This window comes from Rhinoderma darwinii, chromosome 5 (genome assembly GCF_050947455.1).
Source record: "Rhinoderma darwinii isolate aRhiDar2 chromosome 5, aRhiDar2.hap1, whole genome shotgun sequence".
NCBI classification, from domain to species: domain Eukaryota; kingdom Metazoa; phylum Chordata; class Amphibia; order Anura; family Rhinodermatidae; genus Rhinoderma; species Rhinoderma darwinii.
Window position 1 is genome coordinate 297381240 of NC_134691.1, and position 25591 is coordinate 297406830.

General features: G+C 41.8%; 1 protein-coding gene across 1 annotated transcript in view; it reads right to left on the bottom strand.

Moving 5' to 3' along the window:
* RAPGEF5 (Rap guanine nucleotide exchange factor 5) overlaps positions 1-23678 on the bottom strand; it is a 236998-nt gene extending 213320 nt beyond the window's left edge. Inside the window, exon 1 of the mRNA XM_075827325.1 lies at positions 23234-23678. Within this exon, the coding sequence (XP_075683440.1) occupies positions 23234-23476 (243 nt within the window). The 5' untranslated portion in view covers positions 23477-23678. The remainder of the gene's footprint in view (positions 1-23233) is intronic.
* Positions 23679-25591: the final 1913 nt, after the last annotated feature.

Here is a 25591-nt window from a genome sequence, read left to right on the forward strand (position 1 = left end):
TGTGTGGCAGGGCCGGGGTGTACAGCAGGTGGAGGGAGCGCTGCGCTGGTTCCCTTCTTCCCCTGCTTGTTAAAAGCGCCCTGGCCCGGCGACACCTTCCATGGCGCCGCTAGCAGCTGCTGCGGCTGCTACTACTGTAGCGACGCCACTATAGCAGAGCAGGGAGGTATCTCCCCGCTCTGCTATGTGCTATCCCCACTTTAGCTCCCTGAAGGAGCGGAATCCCCGTGTGTTCGGGGATTCCGCTCCTGGACAGAGCGCTTGATGTCTCTGTCCATATCTCGGCAGTGACATCAGGGGAAACTCCTGAAGCGGAATCCCCAAACACATGGGGATTCCCCTTCAGGAGTTGCCGCTGATGTCACTGTCCAGATCGGCCCGGAATGGATGTTAAACTTTATGCAAACCGGCCGGGCAAAATGGCCGATTTTACCGGCCGACACTCGGGCTCGGGCGGGACACGGTCGTGTGAATCCCGCCTTAGTGACTTGTAACATCTGTCTGGATTGCTATTTTAAATATAAAATAAAGCACCTTATGCCCTATAAATATATATATACAAATTGCGGTAAAACCATTGTACACACTTGGAGTGCTTAAACGATGGTGAAGAGACTGGAGACACACCCATCCCCACCTCCCCAAAGCCCAAAGGTTATCAGTAAACTTTCATGGAGGAAATACTTTGTGAAATGCTGCATTTATAGAGACATCAGAATTCTGTTAAATAAAATGACTCTTTATAGGCGGTTATACCTTGACGTTTAGAGCGTGGTTATCTGGGGAAACTTTCATAAAGCTCTGAGTTTTTTTTACATTCCAATATTCATTTTGTAATGCTTTTCTAAGGACGTTTCTTCGGTTTTTCACTGCTAAGGATGGATATATGAATACAGTATATTTCAATACATGTTTAGTGAGCCACAAAAGTGTCTCAAAAACATAATAAATCTGGAGCATGGCATGTACAAATTGAGCCAGAATTCTGTATCATTTAATTCAGCAAATCCCTGACTGTCTCAAAACTTTACAGAACCACATTGTATGTCTAGATCAGTGTTCTCCAACCTGTGGCCCTCCAGCAGTTGTTAAACTACATATATGATAAGCTGTCAATGAATGATGGGAGTTGTACCTACACAACAGCCGGGGAGACTGTAGATTTCCCTCTTTGCAATGCATAGGGTGAAATCCACTGCAAAATCTGCAACAAAATCTGCATGTACGGCTCCGTCATAGGAGCAAAACCACGACAATAGATAAGGGAAGTGCCACATCCATCGCATGTCAGAAACCAACGGCGGTCCGTCAGGTTTCCGTAATTTTGTCAGACAAAATAGCAATGCATGCTGCTCTATTTTGTCCGACAAAATTACGGAAACCTGACGGACCGCCGTTGGTTTCTGCCATGCGATGGATGTGGCACTTCCGCTATTATCGTTGTTTTGCTGCGCTATTTTGTCAGGTAAAATCTGCAGGATCAGCAACGGAGGCTCCTAACAGGGAAACTGCGGCTGCAGTCAGTGAATGGCTACCAATGAACGTGCCTGTGACCGCTGCCGGAGGTTCCAGGACCGGAGTGACAGTAAAGGGTATAGCAGACAAAGAAATGGCGACAGCACACTACGGACACTAATGCCACCTAAGCCACTAAATATAAATAAATATGCAGTAACGCTAAATCTACTTACAAATAGGGAGGTTCTTAGTGCACATTTTGATCAAAAAGTGTTTGGCCACCTGCCACGACAAGGCGACCTCTGTAAGGTGGGGAACTACTCTGCACATACACCCAGAAATGGGACTAAGCCTACATATATACCTGGGGATGGTAGAAACCAGCACTAAACTAAATAAAATCAGCCTGGGCAGAATGGGAGGAGTGCAAGAACAAAAAAATAATTTTGTTGTGTTTAAGTAAAGGGGTATAGGCGCTGGGGCACTTCAAAGGGTGGGTACCCCCGTGCAAGACTTAAAAAATCCCCAGATAACCCTTTAATACAAATTTCAGGACGATAATAGATCTTGCCACAGAGCAATGTAAACATTTATTTATCTCCACCGCGTTTTCAACATTTGAATCTGCATGAAAAACAATTGTAATCATTTGTCTTCAATGGGAAACTGCCCCGTTGTTCATACAGGGCGGATATTTCAGTAGCCGGAATTGCAATCCGCCTCCCTGAAAAAAAAAAAACAGAGTGACATGCCGCTCTTTGATGTGATTTCCACAGCATATTCTGCACCGAAAACAGCATCGATAGCCACACACAGATTATCTCCAGCAGAAATGCTGCTGGTTGGTTGTACAAAATCGTGGAACAACTCTGAGAGTTAGCCTCAGATTTCTCCTGCGAAATCTCAGGTAAATCCACGTCAAATTTTTCCTCAGGAAAAAATCTGTCATGGAAACATAATGTGTAGAAGAAGACATGCAGAAATATATTCTGTATACAAAACACATTCTTAAAGAACTCATACCTTAATGTTGTGAAAGTATTTACAGTGCGAAGTACTCCATGACACTGACATTTTAGGGAGAGGTTTTCAATACACAAAACTATACTGTATACACAGGGCCCATAGTAAGTAACCAGCTTCCATTTTCCATTTTTTCAGTTCAAGTTGGTAATAAAAGAAGAGTTTAGTTGTTTGTATCTTTTTTTATCCTCCAGTTAGATATAATATGCTATATACATTGCATAACAATTGAAGACATTTATTTTATTTTAATAACATAAAGATCTTTTTTTGCAAAATTTGCAACTTGAAGACCACAAAGTTGAAACTGGCAGCGATATCAAATGTCTATTTTAATAAAAATAATTTGCTGAATGGCCTGCGCTGTATGTCTAGAGTGTCTGTTGTAATGTGGTTGTCTCTGCATGTACCGTCACACCCCAGGATTACCTATCTGCCGTTTAATTTCTATGACTTGTAAACTTCTAATCTTCATTCTGTTTAGCTGCTCCCATTGCCTTAAGCGCTCTACATCCATTCAGATGATCTGTTTACTGGCCGCACACAAAGCCCCAGTCACATCGAAGAGTTGGGAATTTTTCCAGGTTCCCTTGAGATAAATGACGAATAAATTCATAAAAACACAAAGAGATTTTCTTACATAGTATGCCTACTACACATCCACCAAGTGGCAGGAGCTGGCAATATCAGGGGAGTCCCAGGGAAGAGACGAGAATATCATTACATGTCATAAGAGCGTGTCAAAGGTGAAGTCAGGAGAGAAGTGAGGTCAGACACAGAAGGAGTAGCCGGAAGCACATAGAAGAGGATCCCAGGAGAGACAAGGTGGCACAACGGGGGTTGTAAAATAAAACAGCCGCTAGAAATAGAACAAATCAGGAAAGAAGCAACCATGAAGCTGGTTATAGGCTATGTACACCTCTGAAAAAGTTTTTTGTTTTTTTTATTGATCACATCTAAGTTATGAAGTCAGATGTGATCGGGAACAGCTCGATCTGACCCGCTGACACTGATCCCATCAGTGCTGCTGACCTGAAAGATACTGGATTCAGCACTAGATACAGCTGCTCTCTATACAGGATACAAAGCAGCTTTATCTCAAAAAGTAAAAATAATTTTTAATAAATAGTAATTACAAAGTTGCAACAAACATACTGACTGATGCACATTTTTATTTAAAAAAATAAATAAATAATCAAAGGTGTACAAATTCTTTAACCCCTTAATGACCGCCGATACGTCTTTTTACGGCGGTCATTAGTGGGCTTTATTCTAGAGCGCCGCCAAACTACGTCGCTGCATTAGAATAAAGTAAACAGAGCAGGGAGCCGTGAAATCTCCCTGCTCTCAGCTGCCAGAAGCAGCTGAGGGCTGGGGGCGTCCCTGCTCTGCCGGGTGAGATCGATATTAGTATCGATCTCACCTGTTTAACCCTTCAGATGCGGTGCACAATGGCGAGCACCGCATCTGAATGGTTTTGGAGAGAGGGAGGGAGCTCCCTCTCATCTCACTGACACCCGGCGATAAAATCGCCGAGTGTCTGTGTCTTCTATGGCAGCCGGGGGTCTAATAAAGACCCCCAGGTCTGCCTGCAGCGAATGCCTGCTAGATCATGCCGCAGGCATGACCTAGCAGATGCCTGTCCGTTTTAAACGGACAGGAAGTAATACACTGCAATACAAAAGTATTGCAGTGTATTATAATAGCGATCGGAGGATAGGGAAGTCCCCTAGTGGGACTAGTAAAAAAGAAAAAAAAGTTTAATAAAGTTAATAAAAAAAAAAAAGTGAAAAAAAAAAATGAAAAACCCAGCTTTTCCCCTTACAAAATGCTTTACTATTAAAAAAAACTACAATAAAGCAAAAAAGTTACACATATTTGGTATCGCCGCGTCCGTAACGACCCCGACTATAAAGCTGTTACATTATTTAACCCGCACTGTGAACGCCGTAAAAAATAAAATAAAAAACAATGGAAAAATTGCTGTTTTCTGTTAATCCTGACTTAAAAAAAATGTGATAAAAAGTGATCAAAAAGTCGCATCTACTCTTAAATGGTACCAATAAAAACTGCAAGTCGTCCCGCAAAAAACAAGACCTTATACAGCTATGCCGACGCAAAAATAAAAAAGTTACAGCTCTTCGAATGTGACAATGGAAAAATCTAAAAAATGGCTTGGACATTAGGGCCCAGAATGCCAGCAGGGGGAAGGGGTTAAGGAGAGACAACACTCCAGATGATCTGTTTATTAAGTATTTTGTTTCGGGCTATAACATTTTAGTGAGAGCTGAACTTGGGCGTCCGTCTGCTGCTCTACAGCGCGTCACATTAACCTTGGTGCTTTTACAGCTGGAATAAAATTAAAGAAGCACATCGGCTATTCTGTGGTTTCTCATAGACTTGCATTCGGAGACGGACCTTTGGTTCCAATGTTAGGGCTCATGTACACGGCCGTATTATGGCTTTGAAAACAATACAAGTTGTGTGAAGATGGAATATGACACTTCTAAAAGTCTAAGGGGCCACACTGTACCTCTGTCTGCCTCAGATTTTATATGGAGGAATAAAAAAAACGTTTTTAACTATTGGATTCCGTGCTCAGACGATAAAAAGGTATTCTCCACAAGAAGCATTGCTTCCAGGGAACAATATCTCTGGCACCATACCCTCTGCCATGTGCATGAGGCCTTTAGTTCACGCTTATGGTCATTCTAAAAGAGCATATAGGCAACAATATTTTGCTCTGGTAGAGAACTCTTCTATACAAAATCATTTCCATTTTGGCTAAAACTGTTACTTTAGGGAAAGGCTTGGCTACATATTGCATTCAGGTTGTAATATCTTACAGATACTGAACAAAAAAAACAAAGAACACAAGCAGCAAGAAAAAGGTGTCCATTATTTGGAACTTGTCAAAATGTCAGGCAATGACGAACAGGCAAAAAAAAACCTCTTCTTCCATTTAGTTACACATTAAAGTCTACACAGAACCAATTTTATTGCCTGAATTGATAGAATATTTGTTCTGTAAGAGATAAGCATAGCAATGAGGTATACAATGGCTGGATTTAGGCATAAGGAAATCTGTAGAAGAGGCATACATAAAGAAAAGAATGCAAATGTCCCTACATAATGCCCAAATCATGGACTTTACGATAGAGCATATAGTATGGTAAAGTTATTCAGGTCTATATATTTAAAGGAGATTTCTTATTTTTGTCAAGTGTACCAAATACAACAAATACTGTTGATTTTAAGCTCCACACAATACATCAAAGAGTAAAAATCTCTGTAAATGGGAGTGAAAATCCGTCCTTTTATTGTTAATTCCTGCTGCAGTTCTGAGCAGCGTTCTTGACACCAGCCGACTTCCTTGTGACTACAATTATCACATTCCTATGACACATGTAAGGTAATGACAAAGCGCTAACATTATTTATGCACAATTCCCTGGCCTCAATAGGTCACAATGAGATTGAAAGAAGCTATAACAAAAGAATTATTAGTAGATTTATGTCAATGGAATAAATGACTGAATGCAAACATGATTTTCTTATGAGGTCTTCATTCTGCTGAAGAGGAATTTTGACATACAGTAGAGCTTATATAGGATCACTACCAGGTCTGTGATACTGGTCCACTAGCAACTGTAAGGCCATCATACACATAAGGACATTGTCGGCCAAGTGTGGAACAAGTGATTGGTCATAGAAATGTCATCTAGACCAACGTCATTGCCAATATGTTTGAACATGTGTTCTCAAGCTACCAAAAATAACTGGGGTATTCCAATTACTGTAGACTTTAGAAGCCAGGTACATCACTCCAGGAGCCAGTTTCATTATTTTAGTGGCCATAAAAAGATCATACATAGAAAATAACCCACATGTTGGGAGCCAGCAGAAATTTTATTGGTGCATTGGCTACATGGCTCCTGAGATTTGTCCAGTCTTACAAAAAGAATATAAAAGTAGTTAAGGAAAAAAACAACAACAATGTCCCACATTTACTAATGCTGCGTAAACTTAGACCAGACATGCACAAAATGCTGCTAAATTTATCCCAGTGGTCCATGCTGCATGATCATTTTGGCAAATCTTAAATGACCTGACACTTTTCTCTTCCTTCTACGTTTTATTTGGCTTATTTTGCGCCAGAATTCTGTGCAAGTTTTTGGTGCATTTTTGGTACATTTTGAACCACGCACCTATTTGGCAAACTACATCCCATTCCCGATAAGTTACGCCCCCTTCGGAACACTTTTAAAAAAAAAAAAAAAAGTGTCTAGCGAAGTGCAAACATCAAAACTGCGCTAAACTGCGACAATTTACACCAAATTTTGGTGAATTTTTCAACCCTTTCTAGACCCAGACACAAGTAAATGTGCTCTAATGCCTTTTTTTGATGGTTGATATTATGTAACTAAACAGGGTCCGTCCATATGTTTGTGTCCTAGCGGCAGCTCATATGTCAAGTACAGTCATCACTCCTATTTGCGCTGCTGAACGTACAGTCACTACCATACTCCCGTGTCTGTTGGCTTAAAACCTCCACCTCAACAGATTAACTTTCTAACAGATTATGGGTTGTCAAAATTTCATCAGGAAGAGAAAGGGGGAAAAAAATAAAATAAGGCAGAAATACTTTGGGTAACAGGAGATGCGATCAATACCGTTTTTCCCGTTTACCAATTTTCTGATTGATATGTCGGCCTTTAGGCTACAGTTTACAAAACTCTCAAGTATGTTTCCACCAGTGGCTGTTCTGCTGATGGTTTTCATTCATTCTGAGCTACAGAAAAGCAGTCAAAAACACATTCAACATTTTTAGAACTAATATCTAGAGTACAAATTCCGGTAATACAAAATATCTTCGTTTCACATCTTGTTCAGACACTGAACTAATCATCCAGTAGAAAATGTAAACTATGCAAAACAGAACCTACTAACAAAAGGAGTAGGCACGTTATTCCCCGCAAATCTGTCACGGAGGTGCACAAGTGACGCAGGAACTCCTGCTCCCGCTGGGAACAGAGGCCGAGATGTCCAGAGCTTTAAAACATGGCTGCTTATATCCAGAAACAGCGCCATGCCTGTCCACAGGTTGTATGTGGCATTGCAGCTCAGCCCCATTCACTTCACTGGAACCGAGCTGCAATACCAGACTCAATTCATGGACGGATTGCGCACGGTCTAGAAGAAAGCAGCCCTGTTTTTTCCTTCCTGACCAACCTCTTTTGTACATTAGTTATGTCTTCCTTCCTCCCAAGAGGACGGTGGTAAGAATCGGAGAAATTTTAATATTCGTTTTACTTCTAACAGGGATGGAAAGCACAAATTAAAATTGTTAACCTAATTTGAACAAAGCCTTACAAATCCAAAGATGGACCTCTACATACTGAACATTGAATACTGTATATTATATACTCATGAATCAAAAGCATGCTCTACAGATATCCCCCAAATACCATATATCCTACACCAGTTTGTTGAATTTTATAAGAATTAATTTTTTTAGTCTAAGATTTTAAAACAACATTTTTTTGCATTGTGAAGATTGTAAAACTGCTAAATATATTTATATGTATTCAAGCAGAAGTCTCAAACAAGCAGCAAACGGGTAATTGACTACAATTATCTTCTAACTGCTAATAATTTGTTATTTAGAAAATTAGCAAATCAGTAAGATGAATCGTGTATGCATTTAGGGATTATTTTTGTTAAGCAATTTGTAAGGGAATATGTGTATAGCAACTAGCGTTTTATCACTAATCATCCAGTCGCTTCACCTATTTACAGTAAAGCCATTGTGATGCACACACTTTGTTTTTTTACTGTATTAACAAATATGGGCAGCAGAATATAAGGGTATGTTCACACGGCAGCGTCCGTAACGGCTGAAATTACGGGGATGTTTCCGCCTGAAAACGTCCCCGTAATTTCAGCCGTAACGGCATGTCCAGGCGCTTGAACGCCGCGTCCAATACGGACGTAATTGGCGCTGCTATTCATTGGAGTCAATGAATAACGGCTCCAGTGACGGCCAAAGAAGTGACATGACACTTCTTTGACGCGGGCGTCCATTTACGCGCCGTCATTTGACAGCGGCGCGTAAATTACGCCTCGTGTGAACAGACAAACGTCTGCCCATTGCTTTCAATGGGCAGATGTTTGTCAACGCTATTTTCGGCGCTATTTTCGGACGTAATTAAGGACAAAAACGCCCGAATTACGTCCGTAATTAGTGCATGTGAACATACCCTTATAATGGAAGTCAATGGTAGACGTATCCAAATACATTTGCAAAGTATACATTTGCATCCGTCTGAAAAAAAAAGACAAAAATTCTTCACTTCCCATTAGAAATGGGCATGCCAACTGTATACCTTTTTTGACGGATCCATTCTTCCTCCGCTGATATTAATATACACACCCAGATAAACTAAACACGCATATTAATGGACGTGGATCTGCTGCTATTTTTCAGCTGAAAGACCTTTTCCCAATATCAGTGACAAAGACTTCGAAGGCTATGTTCACACAGTATTTTACAGGCTGAAACATACAAGATTCAAAGCGAAATCAGCCTCTCAAACCCAGGCGTTTACTAGCGTATTTTCAAAACGTTTTTCCAGTTTGGAAGCGTATTTTGAGGCGTATTTCTGGCGTGTTTTTTGCAATGTCAATGGGAAAAATGTGACAGGTCCCTTTTTTTAAACAGCGTTTTTTAATTCAGTGACGTAATACTATGCTCGTATCAACTGCACAGTGTATTTTCTATTGCAATAAATGGGAAGCTGTTTGCAGGCGTATTTCAAGTGTATTTTTCCGTGTAATATGAGCTTTTCACGCCTGAACATATGCCATGTGAACATAGCCTAAGGGTAAGCTCACACGCAGCAGATGAGATGCAGAAATTTCTGTGACTGAAAAACAGTTCCATACATCTGAATGGGATTATTTCTGCAGAATGTGCATGAATTTCTGCAAACCCCATTCAGACGGGGCAATCACAGGAATTTCTACAACAAACCTACTGCATGCAAACATACCCCAAGGGTATGAGCACACGACCTGTTTTCAACCGTTTTTTGGGCCGTAAACGTCCCGAAAAATGGCTGAAAAATCGGAAGCAGAATGCCTCCAAATATCTGCCCAATGATTTCAATGGGAAATACAGCGTTCCGTTGGGGCGGTTTTTTACGCGCCCATTTTGAAAAACGCCCGCAAAAAAGAAGTGCAGGACACTTCTTGAGCCGTTTTTGGAGCAGTTCTTCATGGACTCTATAGAAAAACAGCTCCAAAAATGGGCGTAAAAAACGAAGCGAAAAATGCGAGTGGCTTAAAAAAAATGTCTGAAAATCAGGAGCTGTTTTCCCTTGAAAACAGCTCCGTATTTTCAGATGTTTTTTAGTAAGCGTGTGCACATACCCTTAGGCCCCTATAAGGCTCTGTCCACAGGTGCGTTGGAAACTGTGTTAAGGGAATGTGTTGCAGATTTCTGCGCTATTTTGTCTGACAAAACAACGGACAACATGGCTGAAACCCAACAGAATCCATTAAAGTCAAAGCGGTCTGTTGGGCGCCGTTGTTTACTGTCATGCGATGGAGTTGACGGCTCTGGTTTTTCGTTGTTCTGCTCTTATGATGGAGCAGAATAGCGGAAAACTTGAATGCAGATGTGACTGAAGCCTTAAATCTGACATGACACGCGGAGGCTACATTCACATTGTGCATTGTGGCCCAGCACAAAGTCACACCCTAACCGCATAGAAAATCCCGGCCTGGCCTCGGATCGAATGACCTAAAGTAGCGCATCAATGGTTCGTTTGATGCTTTTAGTTCGGGTTATTAGACCTTTGGTCGGAGCGCTATTTACAGCCATAATACAAGTACATAAACGCGCCTGCATTACTCTAGTGTGAAGCTGGTCTAACTATGGATTTCAAACGACAAAAAACCTGTTCCATTGTGGTTAAATATTATGTAATTGGTTGTAACTTCATCTTTTTTAATTTGTAGGTTATATTTCTATCTTAACTTCAAAATGTGATAAGTATGTCATTTTATATAAATGCCATATATTATATAGCGCTTCCTATGAGTCTGTGTGAGGTAATAAATAATAGAGAAATGTGTGACAGGTATAAATTAATGTATAGAGAGCAGCAGACAACCACAATGAACCAAAGCACAGGAAAGACTGAGTCATAGCTCCGGCTCATTAGTAATACAGATCATCATTATGTATATATAACTGGGAACGGGGAAATATACGACGCTAGGCGCAACCGGAGATATGAAGAGATTTCTTCATCCTAAAACAAACTAGGTAAACTAGGTTTTGATCCATCATGAAGAGAAATCAGAATGCCAATCACTCCTTCACTTCCAATCAACATATAGGAGATCAATGGTTTAATAAGATGCGAAAGTCATAAAATTGGAATGTCTTTTCATTTCACCAACAACCCCATTCACTTTAATGATGCTTGATTTCAGTTCCCTGCACAGTGAGGGGGAGGGGGCCGGAGTACTGCTGTGCAGGGGGGAAAAAGTGGCCACAGAACTAAATTAGCGCTTCTTGAGTTGGATCCCTCATAGACTTAAGTCTATCGAGGGATCTGTGAAAACGGAAGAAAATAAGAAATGTTCTATATTCAATGGACCCTTCACACAGTCCGTTGAAACAACAGCAGTGTGAACGGCCCCATTGAAAAGCAAGCGTCCGTGTCACGGCTGTTATTTTAACGGCCGTCACACAGACGTATAGTACAGTCGTCTGAATTCGGCCTTAAGATCGGCAATTGGAGCCCCACTGATCAGAAATGTATAAACCGATATGCTATTATTTTCTGCAATGGGAAAACCTCTAATTTTGCGCATCCAATCTAAGAAAAATATATTATATATATCCTCTTTTTGGAACATTCTCTTCTTTTGCGGGCTGAAAATTGTACAATCTTAGGGCGGATTCAGACGAACGTGTTTTGCGTCCGTGCCGGCCGCGTGGTTTTCACGCGGCTCGCGCGGACCTAGAGAAGTCTATGGGGCAGTGCAGACAGTCCGTGAGTTTTGCGCAGAGTTAGTCCGCTGCGTAAAACTCGCGACATGTTCTATGTGTCGCCGTTTTTCGTGCATCACGTACCCATTGATGTCAAAGGGTGCGTGAAAATCACGCATGCCCCATGGAAGCACTTCCGTGGGACAAGCGTTATTCGCGCAATAACAGTAAAAGAATGAATGTAAACAGAATAGCACCACGTGCTTTTCTGTTTACAAACATCCAAACGGAGTGTCATAAAGATGGCGGCTGCGCGAAAAGCACGCAGCCGCGCATCCATATGAACAGGGCACACGGAGCTGTCAAGTGCCATTTGCGCACGCAAAACGCTGCAGTTTTTGCGTGCGCAAAATCGGCACGTTCGTCTGAATCAGCCCTTACAAGTGGACACTTTAACATGACTGGCAATAATTGTTAATGTATAATGTTTGTAATGTATAATGCATTAAATGATCAAGCCTTGCTCCGTTGTGCAGCCTTTTTTTTAAGCTTTTATATATAGATATATATATATATATCTATATATAGATATTTATATATATAAAATCGCTGACCATCACAGGCTTGTTCATCATTTTGTCACTATGCGCTGCAGTGTTACCTGTGAAGTGTTAGGGTATGTTCACACACACTAATTACGGACGTAATTCGGGCGTTTTTGCGGCGCGTAAATAGACGCCCGCGTTAAAGAAATGACCTGTCACTTCTTGGGGCGTAATTGGAGCCGTTATTCATTGACTCCAATGAAAAGCAGCGCCAATTACGTCCGTAATTGACGCGGCGTTCAAGCGCCTGCACATGCCGTTACGGCTGAAATTACGGGGATGTTTTCTCCTGAAAACATCCCCGTAATTTCAGCCGTTACGGACGCTGTCGTGTGAACATACCCTTAGGCTGGGTTCACACGACCTATTTTCAGGCGTAATGGAGGCGTTTTACGCCTCGAATTACGTCTGAAAAAACGGCTCCAATACGTCGGCAAACATCTGCCCATTTCGTTCAATGGGCTTTACGATGTTCTGTGCCGATGACCTGTCATTTTACGCGTCGCTGTCAAAAGACGGCGCGTAAAATAACAGCCTCGTCAAAGAAGTGCAGGACAATTCTTGGCACGTAATTGGAGCCGTTTTTCATTGAATCCAATGAAGAACAGCTCCAAATTACGTCCGTAAAAGACGCCCCACAAAACGCGAGTACGAGCAATTACGTCTGAAATTCAGGAGCTGTTTTCTCCTGAAAACAGCTCCGTAATTTCAGACGTACTTGAAGTTATCGTGTGCACATACCCTAGGAATACAATGACTTTCATGGAGAATAATCCTTGACAGCGTCTCTAAAATAGGTGTGTGGGGGTGGGGAAAGAAGGTGCAGCATTTATGAGAGCACAGAAGCACGAAGATGCTTTCTATGAACAGTAAAGGTAGATAAAAAAAATAGAAGAGCTTTATTTATTGATGTTATTTTCAGAATATAAATGTATCTATAGAATCTGAATGTTGATTTTTTTTTTTCGCGTAATACATTTCCGCCAATGTTTATTTTTAGAGAAAAAAACTTTAGTTCTCACTTGACTTACTGATTTGACTGAATACTACCATACAAAGAGGAAAACAATAGGTCTAAAAGTATTTTGCTTATTTTCAAGGCTGTCCTGTAACAACACAAGCACCTGGAGAGGTCAATAACAAGCTACATTTGAGTTCCTTCCTCGCTTCCTCTTTGATCCCCATTAGGACTACAAGGGTTGTCTTATTATTGGACATAACTATTTTCTAGAGATCTGGAGCTTACACAAAGCACATATGAATGTTAGATACGACTATGCTCTGTAGCTATAAGAAGGGTTTGTAAAGGTCTCTAACGGTCCATTCAGATGTTGCAGTTGAGGTGCAGTTAGGTCGGCATAGAAAAAACCGCATCCGAAAACCGCATGCGTTTTCACTGTGATTTGTTGCGTTTTCTATGCTGTTGCAGTTTTAACTGCAAGAACTTGTGGCAAAAAAATGCATGTGTTTTCCGGATGCGCTTTAACTGCAGTTCTATCTCCTTTTAATGGGTCTTTGTATGCAGTTGTGGTAAAAACGGAACCGCATGAAATTAGGGTAAAAACGCATGCCGTTTTTTTATCGCACCTCAACCGCAATGTCTTAATACAAGTATTCCAGGCAGTTAAACTGCATTACACAACCCTAAGGTCCTGTTCCCACATTGTTTTTTAAAGAGGCTCTGTCACCAGATTTTGCAACCCCTATCTGCTATTGCAGCAGATAGGCGCTGCAATGTAGATTACAGTAACGTTTTTATTTTAAAAAAACGAGCATTTTTGGCCAAGTTATGACCATTTTTGTAGTTATGCAAATGAGGCTTGCAAAAGTCCAAGTGGGTGTGTTTAAAAGTACAAGTCCAAGTGGGCGTGTATTATGTGCGTACATCGGGGCGTTTTTAATACTTTTACTAGCTGGGCGCTCTGATGAGAAGTAACATCCTCTTCTCTTCAGAACGCCCAGCTTGTGACAGTGCAGATCTGTGACGTCACTCACAGGTCCTGCATCGTGACGGCCACATCGGCACCAGAGGCTACAGCTGATTCTGCAGCAGCATCAGCGTTTGCAGGTAAGTCGATCTTACCTGCAAACGCTGATGCTGCTGCAGAATCAACTGTAGCCTCTGCTGCCGATGTGGCCGTCACGATGCAGGACCTGTGAGTGACGTCACAGATCTGCACTGTCACAAGCTGGGCGTTCTGAAGAGAAGAGGATGTTACTTCTCTTCACAGCGCCCAGCTAGTAAAAGTATTAAAAACGCCCCGATGTACGCACATAATACACGCCCACTTGGACTTTTACTTTTAAACACACCCACTTGGACTTTTGCAAGCCTCATTTGCATAACTACAAAAATGGTCATAACTTGGCCAAAAATGCTCGTTTTTTAAAAATAAAAACGTTACTGTAATCTACATTGCAGCGCCGATCTGCTGCAATAGCAGATAGGGGTTGCAAAATCTGGTGACAGAGCCTCTTTAAGCGCATCGGAATTAGCACTAAAAAAAACCATCCCAAATCTTCCTCCATTGATTTAAATAGGAGGTAGAAGCATTTTTTTTTCTGATTTATTTTTTAACCACTCATGGAAGAAGAAAACAAGCATCATTCCATATCTTGGAGCGGTGTCCGCCCCTGAATCCCCACTGAAATAAATCGGAGCTACATTGATACTCTAATGATATGAAAATGAAAGGTTCATTCCCTACTGAGGAAAAGCAAAGCAAGGCTTTTACTGATGGTGATTCCTAAAAGAACTGTACAAATGATCTGTCATATTACCGGCTTAATGTAATGACAGACAATTTCAGCACAAAAATCAACACTAAAATAAGAGCCATGTTTTATCATCATTAGCTGCATCACTCATAATAGCGCACTCACAGGAACTGTACGGCCTCTTTTTGTACCTAAACTTTTTTCATACTGAATGTACAAAACGGAAAAAAGAAAAAACTTGGCTCTGTTCACACTTGCATCATGATTTCTGTTTTTACAGGAGCCGTGACAGATAGCTTTTAATCCATCATGATCAGTTATGACGGATCTGTTTTTTTCTCCATTGACTTTTAATGGATCAGTCATGTTTCCATTGCTACTATTTTTAGACTCTGTTCACACTTGCGTCAAGATTTCTGATTTTACAGGAGCCATGCCCAATATGATGGATCTGTTATGATAGATCTGGGTTTTATTTTTTAATTGACTTTATAATGGATCAGTCATGTTTCCAACAGGTATCAATTTTTTTGGGATTAGAAGGGTTTTCCAGTTATAAGAATATCTGATCGGTGGGGGTCCGACTCTCAGCACCCCCGCTGATCAACTGTTTTGAAGGAGCCGTGGCGCTTGTGCGCACTTCATTTCTTACCAGCACGTACTGTGAATCCCCGGCACACTTTTAGCGACAGTTCACAGTATTCCAGGCTTCCCTCCCCAGTAGCAGCGGTTCACAGTGTTACAGCCTTCTCCCATTCACTTGATGCGGGGAAGCCTGCCATACTGTGAACCACCACTACAAGTGTGTCGGCAATACAGAGTACGAGCAGGTAAGGATTGGAGTGGAAAACAGCCCTCGCACAAGAGTCACAGCCCCCTCAAAACTCCTGATCAGTGGGGGGCTGAGAGACGGACCCCTACCGATCAGATATTGATGGCCTATCCTGAGAATAACTGGAAAACCCCTTTAAAGTAGAATTTTTCTCAGCTAGCTAGGACAAGAGTGGACAAATCCCTGGAGCCAGGTAGCCAATGTGCCTAGTTATTTGCTGCTGGGAGATCTTATTTTTTGTCACTAAACCAAAACAAAAAATGAATTAGACTGGCTCAGGGAATGCACTAACTAGCTATTGAAGTCTGCAGTCATTTGTCCACCCCCGGCTTAGGTGTTGGTGATAATATACATTTTTATCTCCTGTGTTCTATGAAGGGTGAATGAGTTCATGCTAATTGGTTTTTGGGACATGAATGAGAGTTATGGAAACATCCGAGTTTGCTGTGCTGGGCTATTTCTGTAACTCCCATTCACTTCTATGGAAGTTACAAAAACAGCAGAGTACAGTGAGCTTGCTGTTTCCGTACTTCCCGACCACCTCTCCACCTAAATGCAGCGGTGGGACAGAATCAGGGAACCCCATTCGGGAGATAGGTGCGGGGTCCCAGAGGGGGATCATTTATCAGACATGTATGGCATATCAATCTACTGGAACCTCAGAAATGGGACCTGCAGTGGAAGACACAGACAGGATGGACACAGAACTGCTGGTCAATCCAAGGGCAAAAGGGGGAGGTGTGTCTCAGACTACCAGAGCACACAGTGTATAGGGTAGTCCGAGACTGTGGGGGTAATTTACATACATGGAAAGGGGGCACCAGGATGGACGAACAGCATCTTTCAAGGGGAGGCCACCAGTTATGCTTGTTTCCTAAACATATGCCAGAAATAGTGAAAATTTTACTTTGGATCGGAGGGTCGCTTTAATTTAGACATGATCAGCGACCACTTTAAAAGCTTCTGTTGTAAGACATCTGGGCTAATTATGGGCAATTTTATAGAAAACCAATTAGCTAGAAGTAAAAGGGTCCTTTTAGATGGCCCAATACTGGCCGTGAAATCGAGCGCCTTTAACTATACAGCACATTGATCGGCATTAGCTCCATTCATAATATGGGGACCAAAGACTGCAATTTGCATCATGTCGGCAGTACTTCTCCCTGTTTGCAAAGGGGGATGTACTGCCGACTAGCGACCATTCCGAACAACCACTCGTTCAACCGCTCAGTGGCCTATGTAAAAGGGCCTTAAGATTTTAAGTGTGAGAGGAATCTGGAGCACCTCAAGGAAACCCACACATGCAGGAAGAAGCTTTGTGGCACAATAGATCATAAAAGCACTTGACCAGCCACATCGGGAAATCCACTGAAAAATTCTAAGTGAATAAAGATGTAGCGATGAACAGCTGAATCTCATATTTACCTGAAAAGACGTTACACATGACTTTCCTATTTGATTGGAAATGAAAGTAGTAGTTGGAAATTACTTCACATACCAAGTTTTCATATACGGTATGTCTATTACAGGTTATTAGACGCCCAATACCAACAATGCTCCTCAACAAATGCTCTATCAGCATTTCACCCAACACAAAACACTACTGGAAAGTGTAGCCTCCACACTCATTGTTCTGTATTATATTTTTCACAAAACACATTTAATTACTCTCTTGCACAATCCAAACAGTTGGAAAATCTTGTTCAACCAGTAATAATCTGTGCCTTTATGGTATTTAACAAGCAACTCTTTCTGGCTTTTTGGCTCTAGTCATATTTATCTGATGCACAAATGGGTAATGTCATTTTAATTGAACATGTAACCTGGATATTGAGGCCAAGTTCAGTCGGATGTGTATATGCTGAAGAACGTCTATGTGAGCCGTATTCAGCCTGACAGGGGAGCGCAGATCAAAGCCAAAGGTGCGGGGTGCTCAGCTCAGCGCTTCTGCGCCTTTGTTTCCTGCGGTGGGATTCTCAGCACCCGGTCCCCCACCGATCCAAACTTTTGATATATCTTTATGACATATCCAAAGTTTGCAGGAAGTCCAGATACTCGTTAAAGACTATGTACACCTTTAAAAACTTTTTTTTTTTTATAAAACAGTGTATAAGTGTGATTGGTGCAACTTTGTGATTACTTTTTATTAAAAATTATACAGAGCACCTGTATCTAGCACTGAAACCTGTATCCATCAGGTCAGCGGGACTGACGGGTTCAGTGACAGAGGGTACTGCGTGTCTGACATGCAGGATCCACCGGTTATCGATCACATCTAAGTTATGAACTTAGACGTGATCGATAATAGCTCGATCCTGCTCGTCAGAGACATACAGAACCCGCTATCACTGAACCCGTCAGTCCCGCTGTCCTGACGGATAAAAGGATTCAGCGCACAATACAGCTGCTCTATATACAGGATACAAAGCAGCTGTATCTGAAAAAGTAAAAATAATTTTTAATAAAAATTAATTAGCAAGTTGCCCCAATCACACTGATACACTGTTTTATTTTATTTTTTTAATTGTTTTCGAAAAGTGTACATAGCCTTTTATTCATTTTTCGTCATTTTTAAACTTCTGTTTTAAGGTCTTAATAGTCAGTGACAGATGTCAACGCAAAATATCTATAGATCGAGTAACTTCAGGGCACATAGGAGCTTGTATTGTGTGCATTATGTGTTCCCGGAGGAAGAAAGAAGATCTGTTGACATTAATGAAAATGAATGATTTCTGGCACATCAATGGTTGTAATTGTTTAAAGGATCACTTCTAGTATTTAAAGCCATGCAGGGTACATATCTAGAAATGCCTTGCAATGAAATTAATCTAGTTTTACACAAAAAAAAAAAACAACGTCTGTTATTAAAAGAAAGGCCGGCCAGTCCGAAAGCTCATCACATGCCTGAGCAAGGATATTAATATGCTAAGGAACAAAATAAATAATATTTTATTTGCAAGGAAAAGCAGCGCTGTGGATGAGTCTATCTATCTTGTATAAACGTAGTAACATGATGCTGTGTGTACTTCTACATTATACTGAGCTGCCAGCTTGGGGCTGCTGGGTGGCTTTACTGTACGTCACACAAGCACACACGTAGGGACTTATTGGCCCAATGTGTCGTGCTGGACTGTATCGTGTGCTAAGACCTGAATCTGTCAGGACCGCGGGACTGACGGGTTCAGTGAAAGTGGGTTCTGCATGTCCCTGACACCAGGATCCACCTGTAATCGATCATTTAGATGTGTCAGAGACACGCAGGACCCACTTTCACTAAACCCGTCAGTCCCGTGGACCTGACAGATGCAGGTTTCAGTGCAAGATACAGCTGCTCTGTATACAGAATGCAAAGCAGCTGTATCTCAATAATAACAAGAAAAAACACACGATTTCAAAAGGTGTACATAGCCTTTAAACCAGTACTGCACCAATGAAAAAGCAGCAAACACTATACTTGTCAGGTACCCCAATAAACAAGTTCACTATGTACTGCCACAAGGAATCAAATGATGGGCTGGATGTGATCTGTCTATTGAAGAGGTTTCAGAGGGGGTATATATAGCAACTCATTCATAAGAAATACAGTTTACAAATGAAAAATTAGATACTAAATTTTCGCAAAAACTCAAAATACAGTAGACACTTTATATCCATCATACATGGACGCCAGTAATTTGCACTATAAAAAGGCACATATCAATAATTTTGGCACTACCATGAATTGGTTTAAAACATTAGAAATATAGTACGACTTGAATTTGTTTTCTAGCATACATTTCGAAACTTTTCTGGTGCATTTGATTTGATAAATGTGCCCCAATATGTCTATTTCATTCAATTTGATTATTATTTCTATGGCACCAACATATTCCAGAGCTTCTATTGATTCACAGAGAACCACTGGAGCGCAGAACGTAACGTTTCTTATCTCACACGAATAAAACCCTGCGAAGAGCGTCCGCTGCATACAACCTCCGTGAAGATGTTGCCCTGGTTGAATTTAAACCCATTGCCCCAGCGCAGCAAAACAACAGTTCTAGCAGCTGAGCCAACATTTAACATGTACTATCACTTACAAACCCATTATTATTTAATGCTGGATTCACACACAGCGTTTTTAATGGCAGTTTTTGCTGCAGTTTTTTTTTTGTGCATTTTTTAATGCAGCCATATGTTACATTAAAGTCCATATTAAAATATCAAATGCACAACACATAACTGTGCTTTGGTTTGTGACGTTTTTATGGCAATTTCGTGTTAAGTGACGTTCTTTTTCCAAACGCAGCATGCTCTGGGTATGGCGTTTTTCCAGTCTAATTTCCAATAGGCTTCTCTATATGACTTTAAAAACGCCAGAAAAAAGCACGTACAAAATAACACCAAATGAAAAACGCCACCAAAAACGCCAAATGTAAAAACCCACGTTATAGTTTAATAACGTTAGCGCTTTCAGAAGCGGGTTTTTGATGCAGTTTAAATTGTGTGTGAAAGAGGCCTAAACAAAGAAAAAAAAAATCACACATGACAGTAAAGTGGGTTATACTGACAAATGTATCCTTTACTTTCTTAATATACTACAAGAAAGACGCTGATCTAGTTACCAGTGTAGCATCCCAGATAAACTAGTTGTGTCACACAAAGGTAATATATCATAGGTCCTTTGGGGTTACATTAGCTAGAGTCAGCTCAAATTACAGCTCAAGGGGAAAAAAATCCAACATTTCTACAGGGCACATTCTGTGTAACTCATATTCCATACATGTGGTATGCACAAATATACATATACAGTAAAGCAAAAGCCACATTAATGTGGAAAGGTCAGTATATTCCAGGGACAGCTCCGTCTTCCTATTAGCTAAAACGGCACAAAAAACATATGGTGCTGTTTGGCTGATAGAAGTCCGCTGTATTCTTTAATCACTCCTATTAGTCAAACAGCACAATATTTTTTTGTGCCGATTTAACTAATAGGAGGAAGGCCCTGTCCCTGTAATATGCTGATCTTACCTAGGGTACAATAGTGAGCTGAGAGATCCGCTTTAAAGACGTATCAAAACATTCTGAAAAATGAATATACAGACAAAAAAAGCAAAAAGCAAACCATAGTAAGGGGTCATGCACATAGCGCCATACAAGTTGTACTGAGCCGTAATATGAAACCCATTAAAGCCTATAGACCCATTCTGTACCTTTATATACCTCCAATTTCATACATGGCATCAGATGGCATATTACGGAGCTATTTTTACCTGGAAATATTACCTCTATGGGAGAATATCTCCATAATACATTGCCATATGGCAGCACCATACAGCGGCACACACGTGCAATGTGCATCAGGCTTATTCCCCTCTCCCCATCGAAATAAACATGCATGCTCGGCCAAGCATACTTGTTCATGGTGGAGTCGGATTAACAGCCATTCATATTATGAAAAGACCCAGATCATTTCAAAAGACAACTATGATCAGAAAACTTCAAGTGGAGACGGGAACATCATGTATGCAACAGGATGTTCTGGTAGCTCAAAAGAGACCGGTTTCCAATAGAAGGTAATGGATGTCTGAAATCCCAAAGTTACACTGGTAACATTTGACCACACACATGATAAAGTTCCTACAAATCGCATGGGTTGGACATTGTGCTAGTGTATGTAGGACCGTGTGGTATAATACACAAAAATAATGTCAGCAAACCGTTGCCCTGACTAAGCTATCCACAGATATTCCATTTTAGTTGGCAGATTCCGATAGTATTGACTGGACCCACAGACAATTTAAAGTCTATGGAGGACTCAAAACAGTGCCCCGATGTCTACCACTGAGAAAATAAAGGATCCAACTAATACAATTTTAACCTGTTAAATCCTTTCGTTGCCCGCAGAGATGCCTGGCAGTTTTTGGCGCATTGTACTGGAGGAGTCGGGTGATGGCAATCTTGTGTCTGGTCTACATGACAGAGATGGTGGCATTCTGCTAATGTAGATATTCAGTCTCATTTGAAACAGAAGGAAATAATCTGCAATGGTATACTGTTCTAAATGAATGAGATGGATGGCGTTTTCTACCTTCTGTAGAAGATTCAGGGCAGTGGCATGGTACTGGGTGTGTTCGTGAAATATGTCGTACAATGGCATATATGCTATACATACAAAATAAAGAATTGTAATGGTGCAAACAATTCTGTATACATCTGTTGTTCCATGAAAAATTCACAACCAGTATATTCAAAATGTCTCACAATACAAGTAATAACACTACATTACTACATAAAAAATGTTCATATAACCAATAGTAATTGTGACAAGGCTTCATCTCGGGGTTATTGTATTGCTTGGCATATTAGAATATTACATGCAGAGTAAATGCACTGGTAACCTGGCATTTTGCAACTGAATGACATATGTATACTATATGTATTGTATATTGCTTGCTGGGTGCACAGGAAATACTAGCCTGTTGCTTTCAGTATTATTAAACTGGGTGCTGTAGTGAGAAAACACTGGGCGCACTTGTAATGTGAAAGCACTGGGTGCAACTGTGTGATGCCCCTACTCTAAAAAAAAAACAGCCAGCATATGGCATGTCGTATAAATACACTTGGTGCACTAGTATAAGTGATCTATGTGCACTGGCATGTTGCCATAAGTAAATGCACTGGTTTATTGCCTTCAGTGTATAGTAAATGCCTTGGGTACCCTGGCAAATGGCCTTTAGGCCAGGATCACACACGATGCTGGTGCAGTTTTTCTTTTTAGTCAATGCCAGATGTGGATCCAAAAGGAAGGAAATGTATAAAGAAAAGACGGATGCATCTTCTTTCTTTTGTGTTCAATCCTGTGCTTGACTCATAAAAACGGAGCCAAAAACTGCATCAAAACTGTGTGTGATCCGGGTCTCAGCGTGCACTAAATGACCCGGGTACTGTTGTATATGGTTGTAGAATACAGTAATTGACCTGGGTACACTGGCATATGGCTTGTAAGTACAGTACATGACCTGGGTACACTGGCACATAATTACAGTACATGACCTGGGTACACTGGCACATAATTACAGTACATGACCTGGGTACACTGGCACATAATTACAGTACATGACCTGGGTACACTGGCACATAATTACAGTAATTGACCTGGGTACACTGGCATATGGCTTGTAAGTACAGTACATGACCTGGGTACACTGGCACATAATTACAGTACATGACCTGAGTACACTGGCACATAATTACAGTACATGACCTGGGTACACTGGCATATGGCCTTTCTTGTACCTGGGTACTGTTGTCTATGGTTGTGGAATGCCCGACATGACCTGGGTACACTGGCATATGATGATTTGTAATATAAACACTGGTGCACTGGCATGCTACATGTAGTGTGAATGAACTGGGTGGCTTATTTTGCTGCCCATTGGCATATGGCTTGTACTGGTATAAGGCTTGCACTGGCATTTGGCTTGCCCTGGTATGGGGCTTGGATTGGCAAAGGGGTTGGCCTGGCATAGGGCATGTAATGTAAATCTTCCAGGTGCAATGACACTGCAGGGAGGGCACAGCCATGTGTCCGGGCGGCAGGAGGTGTCACACTCACCGGGACATTGGTAGCAGTGGCGGCCGCGGTCTCCTCAGTGTCTGATAATGAGGGTGACGGTCCGTACACCGAGCTCCTTCTCCGCAGGGTCAGACCGCTCCTCAGCAGGGATGGCAGCTCCCTCAGCTTGTGCTTGAGTTGCGCCTGCTGCTCCCGGACGCTCCTGCTACGGCTGAGCCCTGCGGTACCGCTGCTGCTCTCTGAGGTGGGCTGCATCTTCCTCCTCACCTGCCCCACTGTCATACTGCTGCCGGGTACTGCGGGGACAGCATGGTCTTTTCTCAGCAGCCGCCGCTGTGCGCTATATGCGGGCTGCAGCCTCCTCACCTACCGCCGGCTATACACACAGCACACAACCCTGACTGACTGAGGAGGAGGAGGGAATACTACTGCATCATAGAGCCTGCTGCTCCCTGCCTACACCAGTCACTTCCAAATAGCCCGGAGCTCCTATACCTTCATCAGCACTGCACATACTCCTCCTATCATCAGGAAATACGGTAGTCAGGCAGTCTCTACTGTCCAGTGTTCGGTAAATACGGTAGACAGGCAGGATACATATTGTACATTCATCTCTTCTCTGCTACATCTAGGGAAGGATAATGATAATAATACTGCAGATGTCCCTATAACCTGTCTATGCAGGGAGACGTGATCCACAATGGCCAGGAGAGAAAGTCATACATTCCAATATCTATATATTTATTCCCTGTTGCTTAGATAGTGTCAACATATTCCGCAGCGCTGTACAGAGATTGTGCCATTTGTGATCAGGAATGATTACATCCTGCCGATCCAATCCATAATGAGCATTCAGAGAATCACCAATGTGCCTATGGTGACAGATCAGTTGATTAGAATATATATATATATATATATATATATATATATATATATATATATATGTGTGTATGTGCGTGTGTGTATATATACATTTATTCTCAGTAGCTACTCACTATCACTTGATTTGTAGTAAATAATGAGACCTGGCTGAGAATTTTTCATGTGACAGTTAGGGTATGTTCACACGCACTGTTTTACGCCTCAAATTACGCCTGAAAAAAACGGCTCCATTACGCCTACAAACATCTGGCCATTGCTTTCAATGGGAATTACGATGTTCTGTTCCCACGAGCCTTTATTTTACGCGTCGCTGTCAAAAGATGGCACGTAAAATGACGGCTCGTCAAAAGAAGTGCAGGATACTTCTTGGGATGTTTTTGGAGGCGTTTTTTATTGACTCCATTGAAAAACAGCTCCAAAAACGGCCGTAAAAACGCCACGAAAAACGCGACTTGTTAAAAAAACGTCTGAAAATCAGGAGCTATTTTCGCCTGAAAACAGCTCCGTATTTTCAGACGGTTTTGCTCACTGCGTGTGAACTTACCCTTACAGTCGTTACAATCAAATATCTGCATATATGTAATGATTAAAGGTCTGTTTCATAAAGACAACCCCTCTCCATATGCTCAGTAAGGGCAAAGCCACACGTGGCGGAATTGCTCTTGAATTCCGCTGCGGACACTCCGCAGCGTTAATCCGCAGCGAAGCCGTTTCTCCATTGACTTCCACTTCTATTTAGTAGGGTTCGTTTAGACGATGCGGAAAATTCCGCTGCGGAGCATAGGCTGCGGTGCGGAATTTGGTGTCCGCAGCATGCAATGGCTGTTGCGGAGTTGTGGCGGACTGGTTGCGGACTCATGGCGGAATTTCTCCATTGACTTCAATGGAGATTCTAAATTCCGCAATGAAGTCCGCAGCTGTCATGCACATGTTATGTGTGCTGCGGATGCGTCTTGCTTTTTTGACATGACATTTCTTCATTCTGGCTGGACCTATGTATTTCTAGGTCTACAGCCAGACTGAGGAAGTCAATGGGGCTCCCGTAATTACGGGAGCGTTACTAGGCGACGTCAGTAAATAGTCACTGTCCAGGGTGCTGAAAGAGTTAAGCGATCGGCAGTAACTGTTTCTGCACCCTGGACAGTGACTACCGATCCCAATATACAGCTACCTGTAAAAAAAATAGAAGTTCATACTTACCGAGAACTCCCTGCTTCTGTCTCCAGTCCAGCTTCCCAGGATGACGTTTCAGTCTAAGTTACGGCTGCAGCCAATCACAGGCTGCAGCGGTCACATGGACTGCCGCGTCATCCAGGGAGGTCGGGCTGGATGCCGAAAGAGGGACGCGTCACCAAGACAACGGCCGGTAAGTATGAAATTCGTTTACTTTCACTAGGGAAAGTGCTGTCCCTTCTATCCTGCACTGATAGAGAGAAGGGAAGCACTTTTACCGCAGTCCGCAGCAGCTAGTCCGCATCAATTTACTGCACATTTTGGGCAGATCCGCCGCAGAAT